Consider the following 11,644-nt stretch of genomic DNA (forward strand, 5'->3'; position numbering starts at 1 on the left):
AACAGCAATAAAACGTTTCTGCACCAGCGCATGCAAACAAATACAATAAGAGGGTTGTCACTGAAAAGGGAGATGTCAGGAAAGGGGTGGAGGTGGGAGTAGGTCCCGCAGCCCCATATGCTACTTCTCTGTTAAATCCGTTCATGCGTTCTGCGTGTACTTGTGGGGGCGCTTCCTTTGTGCCACTTTAGCACACACTCAGATTAATGTCATTAGAGTTTGTCAGCGGCACCCCGCTGTTACAGATGGTGCCAGTTACAGGAAACGGGCAAAGAAGATAAACATGGTTCACGATTATTGAATCGCTTTACAACGCAAGCATAAGATTTGTACATGTTTTGTGGTTTTGATACTGTACTATTGTTCTCTCAGGTGTGGTGCTCCAAAAGTGGTGCCGCTACGTATATTAACACGGCAAGTCATTGATTACACGCCACACTGAGCAGACGGACTCCAAGGAGAAGTGCATGAAGCCATCAAGGCTCTCAGAGGTGGAGCGGGTCGGGACTGACGAGCGCAACACATGTGCTGAAACGTCCCAAACTGTCGCTGACATTTTTTTATGGAAATCACACGGCATATCGATTCAGTTTTCAATTCTTTCAGTTTTGTAGGGCACCAAAAACAACGAAAGAAGAGTTGATACCAGTTTGAGGTGCCTCTATATCAACACAAACAAGTTGAGAGTTTCCACTGAATTTCACAGTCATCATATTAAGTAGCTGATATGCTGTTAGAAATGCATATTGGTCAAGCTCGCGCACTTTTTGGAGGGAGTTAATTTAGTGCAAGCACGTACTGTACATGCAAACAGCATAAGTGAGCTTGCCAACAGTGTCATTGGAAGTGACAATTCCAAGGGCCAACCTGCTTGTCGGCAGTGCCGGACCACTTTGTCACATCACCTTTTCTTGCATTTTTAATTCCTGTAGTTGTGATGACCGGGTGTCTCAAATAACATTGTGGGATTTCTTTGTGTGTGTGGCACGAGCTGTATCACTGGCATTGTTTTTTTCCCCCCTTTCATTCACAGCATCTCATTTAGACATGATCATCACTCACACTGTGTGTGTATAGAGGGTGGGGCAGAGTTGCTGAGTTGCTTTTGGGGAGGAGGGGACTGAAGTGGCCAGTGACTCATTGCAGGAACTATCGTGTTCTCAAAAGGAGGGAATCCCTGTGTGTGTGTGTGTGTGTGTGTGTGTGTGTGTGTGTGTGTGTGTGTGTGTGTGTGTGTGTGTGTGTGTGTGTGTGTGTGTATATACGAGAAGGATTAGTTATTACTTGGCCAGCAGATGGGGATAGAGTACAGCTTTTCTTACCTGCTTATTTATATAAATATGCACTTACAAATACACACACGCGCACGCACACGCACCCACACAAAATTTGGAAGTAAACGACTTTTTGTCTCTTTCACTTCCCTGTACTATTAAACCTGGTAAAAGCAGAAGAGCCCACTTCTACTTTTGCACAACGACAACACAAACAAAGCAATGTAATTTAAACAAGTGCCCGCACAGTTCCAACACATGGGAGGAAGCTTCGGTGATATTTGGGCATCTGTACATCCTGCGCCACAGGAATACATTCATAATTCAGGATCTCAAGCGAAGCTGCTTGTGTCGCAGGGTAACCATGGAAACCGTGAGTACACTAATGGGAGATGGCTGAGGGTGAGAGCTCAACCAAGCCGAAACCAAATCGTCTGCGTCCAGCAGAGCAGAAAACAAGCGGCACGCTCATACAGTCGTGGGCACGCGCATGTGTGTGAATATATGAGTATGTGTGTGTGTGTGTGTGTGTGTGTGTGTGTGTGTGTGTGTGTGTGTGTGTGTGTGTGTGTGTGTGTGTGTGTGTGTGTGTGTGTGTGTGTGTGTTCAACCGGTTTGCTCATCTTTGTTGAAGGCTTGCACCTCTACTCTGACTGTAAACTGGATTATGGGGGCGAAAAGAATCTATGGCGAGCACCGAATCCCAACACTGGATGAGAGCGGCCTCCAAAGTTACACGCATGACAAACAATGTTTCAGCAAAGCCAAAACCTACTTTCGCAATCAATGATTTATGGAACATTTACACATGTCACAATTCCTCACGAGTCAACAGATTTCCCGGCCAGAATCCGCTACTTAACAATGGACCACGCCTCATTCGTGTTGCATATTAACTTTATGCAAACGTACACCCACGGGGATGACCTCCCTGTGATAACCCATCCTGCGTGTGAGAATGTGGGGGTGTGCGTGTCAGTGAGCGTGTGTGCCTGTCGGGGGTCGGCGGCGGTGCGGGGGCGGGGGACATAAGGGAGCGTTCTAGTTCCAGATGTGTGGAACTCACCAGACAGGCAGAGGCCCTGCACAGGAAATGGATAAGCGACTTGAGGGGTCCCTGACTAAGAGAGTGCAGACAGGTCATGGTACAGTCACCCTAAACAAACCAAGTATACAGGGTGATTCAGTGTCAGTCAGATCAGTCACTCTGAGACACACAATGACTCAAATGTTAGTTTACCGTATGTCTTTTATGAGGCCAAATAATAATCCCGTTTACCTACCTATCATTCATAATAAAGACCAGAGCAAAGAACATGTGTCATTGCGATGCATCATGTACAATATCTAAAGTCAAATTCAATGGGTTGTGGCCTCTGTGTGACCGGAGAGAGGCCTTTATGTATAATGGATGAATGTGCGTAATAAAACATGAGATGAAGAAGAAGAATCCAGGATGAAGCTGCTTTGTGTTGACAGCTTGGCCAGGATGAGAGAAGAAATAGAACGGCAACACTGCCCCCTGGTGGCAAAAGCATCCTTTTGTGATGAACTGAGCTTTCAGCTTTGTCGGATGTTTTGCATTTTTTGGGGGGTAGTTTCTGGTTAAATTACAAATGTGGCTTGCAGGGGTGATGTCTGCTCAACCTCAGTCCATTAATGAATGATGCAGCTCCAAAATCAATCCATGCAGCAGGGACCTGGACTGTGTCGCAACTGAATGGCTTTTAAGGGATGTATTTGTGCGGTTACCATGGAAATGTCAGTACACGGGCAGCTGTGGGATTTTTGTTGCAGGATCTCACACATAAACAACGCCCCAATCACAGTTGACAGTGAGCTTATGTGCACCAGTGCAAACACATTCAAACCTCTCACATTGAAGAGCTCCAAGTTCACCCCCCACACCCCCAAAAAAACCCTTCTCTATGCCAGACACCACACACAAGAAACCTTTTGTCAATGTTTGCAAACAATAGGCGCCAATATATTTCCAGGTGGAAGACAGTGATGGACTACAGCTGATGAGAATTGAAAATAATGCATGGCATTGTACAACTAGATTTATCCAAGAAGGTTCGGTGTTTTCATTTACAATGAACACCATCTAAATGAAATCAGGGAAAAGTGTGGCTGAGGACAATTAATCGAGAAGAACTTAGTAAATAGTTGTTCTGAGACGATCATAAGACTTCCCGAAGAGCATAGTAGACACCTTGAAAGGGACAAGCTGCATCATGGGGTTTGTGGAAAGCATTTTCTCACAGGCTAGCCTGAACGTTAACAATAGCTCGCGTTTAGGCAGTGTTAATGCATTCAATCCATTTTGCAGTCAAAGCATCTCGTCTGTGCCACTACTCTGGTCACCAGAAAAGTCAATTCATTATCCAGCGGCTCAGTGTCATTTGAATCGGAATTTCCACTGCGTCTATTTTTGTTTCAACTCACCTATAAAAACCTAAATTACAGCCAGCGTTCCATTTCCTTTGGAAGCAATTGACCTCATATAACATTTTCTTTCCAACTCACATTTCACACATTCAAACTATGAAGGTTGAGAAGAAGCCCCCCCCCCCCCCCCCAAAAAAAAAAAAAAATCATTCAACCCATTTCTCAATCTCTGCGCTTTGGTCAAATGACATTGAAGGGTTTACTTATATTTGTGGTGCAATTTTAGTTTTTGCCACCCGGAAGTGTGTCTGACGTCATGCCGAAAAGGTTTACAGCTTCCCATTATTACGGTAAATAGCGAGTAGTCACCTCAAGGGGATGTTGGTGTGCATGAGGACAGTCAGCTGAGTTATGCATCAAATTGCTTCCAATCCCACTGAATAAATTCCCAGTTCTCTAGCGACATCGTGATTACATTCGAGATGATGGCCCTCCGGCTTTGCTGCGGGCGTACAGCGCAAACAAATCATCTGATTGTGACATAATCTTCACGAGTTGGCCAGAGGGCCGCTTTCTGATGACAAGGCAGTAAGCAGCAGCACGGAAGCTGTAATTAACTCATGAACGGTCTTGTGATTCCCAGACAAACTCCCAAAATGCTAATTGGACACAGCAAGTCTTTACGCAACTATGACACAAGCAAATGCAACTTACCCATTCCCGAGATCATCGATATCCACATCATCATCATCATCATCATCCTCATTGGGACTTTTCCCACCAAGGTCACTGTCGCTCAGGTAATCTCGTTTCATCAGGGACGGATCCGTGTCATCCAGATCTTCGATGAGGTGGATGCCAGAAGTGTGGCTGATCCGGAGGGCAAGATCTGATTGGGTGTTGACCGTAGATGGGGCGTCGCCAGCCTGCAGACGCGGGCTTGCTTGACCGTGGTGCCATGACAGTGGAGAGGAGCGATTGGATAGACTGGAAATGGAAAATGCAGCAGCTTCATCACTGTCGTAGCACACGGTCCCCGCCAAACAGCTATAGAATGAGAAAGATGGTGTTTGAACTATGACGTTGATGATGGGGGAAAAAAATAAATAAATTGCCATTCTGGTCCTTCAATCAAAATTTTTAATACCACTGTTTGAGAGCTCAAACATATTTGTTTTTCTTTTCAGTTTGTGATCTGATTAGATTGTGAAGGTGGACTGTTATGGTAGCTGAGTGTACAACAGTGGTGGCCGACACACAATCAGAAACACTGAACTACATTGACGTGTTATAGCAAGCCAAGCAAGCTTTATTCTTAAAGCACAAACTAAGTCAATGTGCTTCACATAATTCAAAGTACAACATTCAAAAGCATTTACAAACACAAAAAGTAGATTATTAAAATAAAAAAGTTCTGTCTCAGGACAACATTTTGGAAAAAAACTTAAAATGGCAGCAATTTCAAATTGTGTTGGCTGAAAATTTTGAGTTCATCCAACTTTTCTTTCATGCCCTGGTTGGTTAGCGCAAGCCAAGTTCGACTTCAGCTGTGAGACGCACACATTAAATAAGCACCCCTGCTTGGTGAGTATGACTTATTTTGTGATGTTTTAAAAATATTGCTGTCAAGTGATTGAATACATATTGATTCTGAACTGCTCCAGACATGTCTAGCATAGTCATGTGCTGTCACATTGCATTTTTGCACAGTATTTATGGTATTTATAACTGCGACAGTGGCAGTGGTGGTATTCAGATGTGGGTTAACAGGTAAATGTTTTTTTATCCACCTATCAGAGAAAACATGACACATACATTTTCCCTGGACAATTTGGAGAATGTCTTGAGTAAGGCCAAAAAAGTGGTGTGCGGTTTTGACAGCACTGCCTAGTATGAAAAGCAAAGAAAATGTCTTCCATCAGGGAAGCATCTGCTGATTTGCTCTTCTTCATGTAGGGGAGCTCGACACTGAAGGGCAGACAGCGTGAGAGAGGATGCGTGACAGGTGAGGCATGCACCCAAGGATGAAAGATACACATGCGCTGACTTCCTAAACGCAAGCCAGTGGTTTAAAAAAAAAAAAAAGCAGAGAGCAAACGAAAGACATGCGCATAATCAAGAGCATTAGTGGTTGTCTTTTTGAGCCGTGTGAGCCTGCATGGGTGCCTTTGAAGGCAGCGTTAAGGTAATCCCACATCAATTCTGTTGAAATTGAACAGAGCAGACTAGGCACTAAATGACAAAATAAACGGGTTTCTTTTATTAAGAATTCGATCGGAGAGCTTGCAGGTAGTTAAAGGGGAAATCAAGCCAAAAATGTTTTTGACAATAATATATTCCATCCACCCGTACTAGTCTAAAGACGGTATTGTGATTAATACTGTATTTGTGGAATATGAATTAAGCAGCAAAATCCACCCGTTTATATCCATCTCATGGGGCGGCCATTTTGCGGCTTGCTGTCGATTCAAAATGGCATCACAGTGCCGAAGGGCTCAGGTAATGACCATCACGGTTCACCTGTTTTCTAGGATTGGACATTTCACGTTTGAAAACTGAGCCTTTAGGCACTATGAGATCATTTTCAGTCGACAGCAAGTGCTTTGTTAATCAGAATTTCCATATACAGGCTAGTGGGGGCGCATAGAATATATTATTATTTAAAAAAAAAAAAAAAAAAGACTCCAGCACGCCCGCGACCCTTGTGAGGCTCGGCGGATTAGAGAATGGATGGATGGATGGATGGATGGATGGATGGATGTTTATCTTCGCAATTCGCCGTATTTGCATGTCTGTATGCTTGCGTGCGCCTGTGTCTGACCTGTGGCTCAGCGGAACCCCTCTAAGGCTGGTCATTGTTTCCTCCAGGTTCTGTCGCAGGTCCAAGACATTTTGCACTGTCTTCTTCCTCTGGGATTCTGGGTCTGCAGCAGTGCACGCAAACAAATACAAAGGGATATTTTAAGACACTGCAGCATTTTTTTTAACACCGACAACATCCATCCAATCATTTTCTGGACTGCTTTTTCTCAACGAGAGTCACGGGATGGAGTTTAACTCAGTACACTTTGGACAAGAGGCAGGGTACCCGCTTGTTTGGTCACCAGCCAATCACAGGTCACATGTAGACCAATGTTAGAGGATAATTTCGGAGTCGTCAATTGACCTGACAGAAACATGTTTTGGAAAATGGAGGATGCCGGAGCACAACAGCAAAACTGTGAAGCAGATGTGCAAACCACTTGAGCACCGTATCATCAATGACATCATCGACATGTTAAATTCTAAGTGAAAGACACATGCAGATGTGGTTCACTGTTATTATTGTAGAATGTGAAGAAAAAAACAGAGAAAAAGCAAAAAAAAGAGGAAATGACATCACATACAGACTGCAGAAGTGTCCTATAAGCGAACTCTGACACATTGCCCGTCAGAAAATAAACCAAAAGCCTCTCACTGAGGTTCATAGTGGCATTTGTCTCAGTCCCAATTATTCTGTAATCTTCTTGGGTTGCAAAGATTCATGCTGAGCAGCTGTTTATCGAGTGTGTGTGTGTGTGTGTGTGTGTGTGTGTGTGTGTGTGTGTGTGTGTGTTTGTGTAGGGGGGGGGGGCAATTTGCCTCTTGAGGCCCTCCCCAGGGACTTTCCAGTAGAAGATGCAGTGAGGGACAGTAAAATCTAAATCAGCTTTAAAGCACATCCTTGCAGCTTAGCGACACGGACACCATGCCTGCATGTTTACAGAAAAGCTGCATCAACATTTTAACCTTGAAAGCATCATTTCTGCATGAATGAAGGGCAATTTTTATGAGTGGTGAGCAATGGGAAAATAACTTGTCTGTGACTGTTACGAGCGCTGAGGTTCATGGCTGGTCAGGCACTGATAGTACAGTGAGATTTAGAAATTTATTAGCCAAACTCGGTGCTGCATTTGCCACTAAATTAGTAGCCGGACCTCCAAAATTTTTTGAAAAATATATCTCGGCATTCACAGACAAAATAAATGGCTAGCGGTTCTAGCGGTTGAGAGAGACCTTATTATATAGTGCAATTTCTTATTTATTTAAAGGTTTACTCGTTGTATAACAAAGTGTCACGCAGAAAAATTAACTGGCTAATACAGTGGCACGGACGGAGGCTCCCTGCCGTAGTGGCGATGCAGAATCCTGTCTGCCTCACCTCACATTATATCTGCAGTTTTAATCAACCAGTCAAGCACAAATACAAAATACCGGTACATCAGAATGACTGGAAAATAGGAATGTACTGTATATTGCAAGTGTCTGAAAACAAAGTATTTGCCAAAAGCTTGCCAAAAGCCTCCTCTGCTGGAGTACACAAATATTTCCACTAGGTGGTTCTGTTGCGCTTTTCAACATCTGCTTTTCGCGAGAGATCACCAATTTGAGGTGAGGCTAGCTGCTCATGCCGTACTTCTCTTCTCACCAATGTCAGATATTTGAACAGGAAAAATATACATTTCAGCAATTTAATACCAAAACCATGGACATGGTTTCAAAAAGAAAATCAATACAAAACCAGAGAACTAAAATGGAGAATCATTTTACGCTTTTTTTTTTTTAACCACTCTGCATTCTGATTTGATCAACTAGATCAGTGGTTCTCAACATGGGTTCGATCGAACCTCAGGGGTTCGGTGAATGGGCTTCAGTGGTTCGACGGAGCCTCTGTCATGAAGGTTAAGACACACCCGACCCAAAACGTCAATTACTGTAGTTATGCACACCCACTTGGCCATCCCTGGCTGCAGATGATCACATTACATTGCTTGTCCAATCAGTGCTGCGGGAAATTTAGTTCGCTCAGTCGTCAACATGTGACTGTCGTGATCGTGCGTCGCGTGATTAGTTTTTTTAGAATTTTTTAAATACGTGCTTACTACGTCGAAAAAAAAAAAAAGGTCGGACAAATATTTACAACATGGATTCACATGCATCACTGAAAGTGATGGGACTCAGCGTCTTATCTGCATGATTTGCCATGCCAAGTTGAGCAACACAAAACTGAAAGAACACTTCTTGAATCATATTTTTATTTTTCCCTAATGAAGGGTTTGGTGAATGTGCATTTGAACTGGTTGGGTTTGGTACCTCCAACAAGGTTAAGAACCACTGAACTAGACCGTTGCAAAGGTGTACAAAACCGAAAAATACGTGTCAAATCACACACACACACACAATAAGCTAATCAAGCCACTATGACGTCTGCACCCTGTCTTCCTTGTGTGCATTCAAGAGTGTGAAAGGGGGTGGTGATAAAAGAGATGTAATGGTAAGATAAGGGACAGTCTGTTCACTCTCTTCAATAGCCAATTTCAACTGAGCAGCTGACCCCACGCAGAGTAAGATGAGTCAAACTAGAAGCAACGGGTGGGGAACAAAAAGAGAAATTTGTCATGACTATATCAGAGAGACCCCCGTGTGGCCGCCAGCTGGAGCGCTTGACTCAATTTCAAAAAGGGACATAATTCTTAATAAATTTCTGTCTCATTGCAAACATTACCACAAAAAAAAAAATAGCCAATTTCAACTGAGCAGCTGACCCCACGCAGAGTAAGATGAGTCAAACTAGAAGCAACGGGTGGGAAACAAAAAGAGAAATTTGTCATGACTATATCAGAGAGACCCCCGTGTGGCCGCCAGCTGGAGCGCTTGACTCAATTTCAAAAAGGGACATAATTCTTAATAAATTTCTGTCTCATTGCAAACATTACCACAAAAAAAAAGCTGAATCCGATCAAATATTTATAACAAAACAAGAAATGCCGATCAGTGAACTCCCTGCCTTAAACAAGCGAGTCCAGATGGCGAGTGAGGAGATGAAGTGGGGGAACAAGCCTGCTTGAATGAGAAGGCAAACTATGTGTTGATCGCAACAACAGCTGCAGACAGAACACCGCAAACATACAAGTGTGGTGTGTATACTCGGATGCGCGCGCACACGTCAACACACGCAGGAACACTTGGCTCATACCCCTCCAGGTCAAGGATTGAGTCCCCCAAAGGAAAAATGGCCACAGACAATTGAGCAGGCAGCCCCCAGAGACGGACAGCTCATTGAGGAAATGATGAGCTCCAACCGCCGGCCACTCACGCGATGTTAACAGAGAAACGTAAACTGGAGCACATCATTTCTTTCAGTGCTGTAGAACCGCTCTGTTTTATGAGGGAGAGTATAGAATAGACAAAAATAGCATTCGCCGCTCACAAACACATAAAAGAATCCGTCAGACAACGACAAAATAAAAACTGTGGCACACAATAAAAAACCTTCCATTCACTAAAACATCTCTCAGGCACACCAAAATAACTCACACTAACCACTGTCTCACACAACAATCAAAAAGGGCTCTAAAACGCAGAAAAGGAAATCTTACATGCACCAGTCGAAAAAAAAAAAAAGGTCGGACAAATATTTACAACATGGATTCACATGCATCACTGAAAGTGATGGGACTCAGCGTCTTATCTGCATGATTTGCCCTGCCAAGTTGAGCAACACAAAACTGAAAGAACACTTCTTGAATCATATTTTTATTTTTCCCTAATGAAGGGTTTGGTGAATGTGCATTTGAACTGGTTGGGTTTGGTACCTCCAACAAGGTTAAGAACCACTGAACTAGACCGTTGCAAAGGTGTACAAAACCGAAAAATACGTGTCAAATCACACACACACACACAATAAGCTAATCAAGCCACTATGACGTCTGCACCCTGTCTTCCTTGTGTGCATTCAAGAGTGTGAAAGGGGGTGGTGATAAAAGAGATGTAATGGTAAGATAAGGGACAGTCTGTTCACTCTCTTCAATAGCCAATTTCAACTGAGCAGCTGACCCCACGCAGAGTAAGATGAGTCAAACTAGAAGCAACGGGTGGGAAACAAAAAGAGAAATTTGTCATGACTATATCAGAGAGACCCCCGTGTGGCCGCCAGCTGGAGCGCTTGACTCAATTTCAAAAAGGGACATAATTCTTAATAAATTTCTGTCTCATTGCAAACATTACCACAAAAAAAAGCTGAATCCGATCAAATATTTATAACAAAACAAGAAATGCCGATCAGTGAACTCCCTGCCTTAAACAAGCGAGTCCAGATGGCGAGTGAGGAGATGAAGTGGGGGAACAAGCCTGCTTGAATGAGAAGGCAAACTATGTGTTGATCGCAACAACAGCTGCAGACAGAACACCGCAAACATACAAGTGTGGTGTGTATACTCGGATGCGCGCGCACACGTCAACACACGCAGGAACACTTGGCTCATACCCCTCCAGGTCAAGGATTGAGTCCCCCAAAGGAAAAATGGCCACAGACAATTGAGCAGGCAGCCCCCAGAGACGGACAGCTCATTGAGGAAATGATGAGCTCCAACCGCCGGCCACTCACGCGATGTTAACAGAGAAACGTAAACTGGAGCACATCATTTCTTTCAGTGCTGTAGAACCGCTCTGTTTTATGAGGGAGAGTATAGAATAGACAAAAATAGCATTCGCCGCTCACAAACACATAAAAGAATCCGTCAGACAACGACAAAATAAAAACTGTGGCACACAATAAAAAACCTTCCATTCACTAAAACATCTCTCAGGCACACCAAAATAACTCACACTAACCACTGTCTCACACAACAATCAAAAAGGGCTCTAAAACGCAGAAAAGGAAATCTTACATGCACCACAAAAAAAAAAAAAACTATAATGGAAAAACAAAATAGTCTCAAGCGCCAAAAAAATATTCTTTTTCACACGCACAAAAAATAAACTTTCATGCACCAAAAAGAGTTTCACATGCAGAAAACTCGCAACAAAAAGCTTCTTAGACACACAAAAACTCACACATAAACACAAAAGCATCTTTCACACTCATGCCTAAAAACTTTCACCGCAAAAAAAATCCTCTCTCTCTCTCTCTCTCTCTCTCTCTCTCTCTCTCTCTCTCTCTCTCTCTCTCTCTCTCTCTC

The 11,644-nt window shown here is 43.5% G+C and overlaps 1 protein-coding gene across 1 annotated transcript in view; it reads right to left on the reverse strand.

Moving 5' to 3' along the window:
• nav1a (neuron navigator 1a) overlaps positions 1-11,644 on the reverse strand; it is a 79,235-nt gene that overhangs the window by 46,723 nt on the left and 20,868 nt on the right. Inside the window, exons 6-7 of the mRNA XM_019890889.1 lie at positions 6,487-6,589; positions 4,380-4,712 (exon numbers count right to left, since the gene is read on the reverse strand). Coding sequence (XP_019746448.1) covers positions 4,380-4,712; positions 6,487-6,589 — 436 coding nt within the window. The remainder of the gene's footprint in view (positions 1-4,379; positions 4,713-6,486; positions 6,590-11,644) is intronic.

The sequence above is a fragment of the Hippocampus comes genome, unplaced genomic scaffold, assembly GCF_001891065.2.
Source record: "Hippocampus comes isolate QL1 unplaced genomic scaffold, H_comes_QL1_v1.1 scaffold174, whole genome shotgun sequence".
In the NCBI taxonomy this organism is placed as follows: Eukaryota; Metazoa; Chordata; class Actinopteri; order Syngnathiformes; family Syngnathidae; genus Hippocampus; species Hippocampus comes.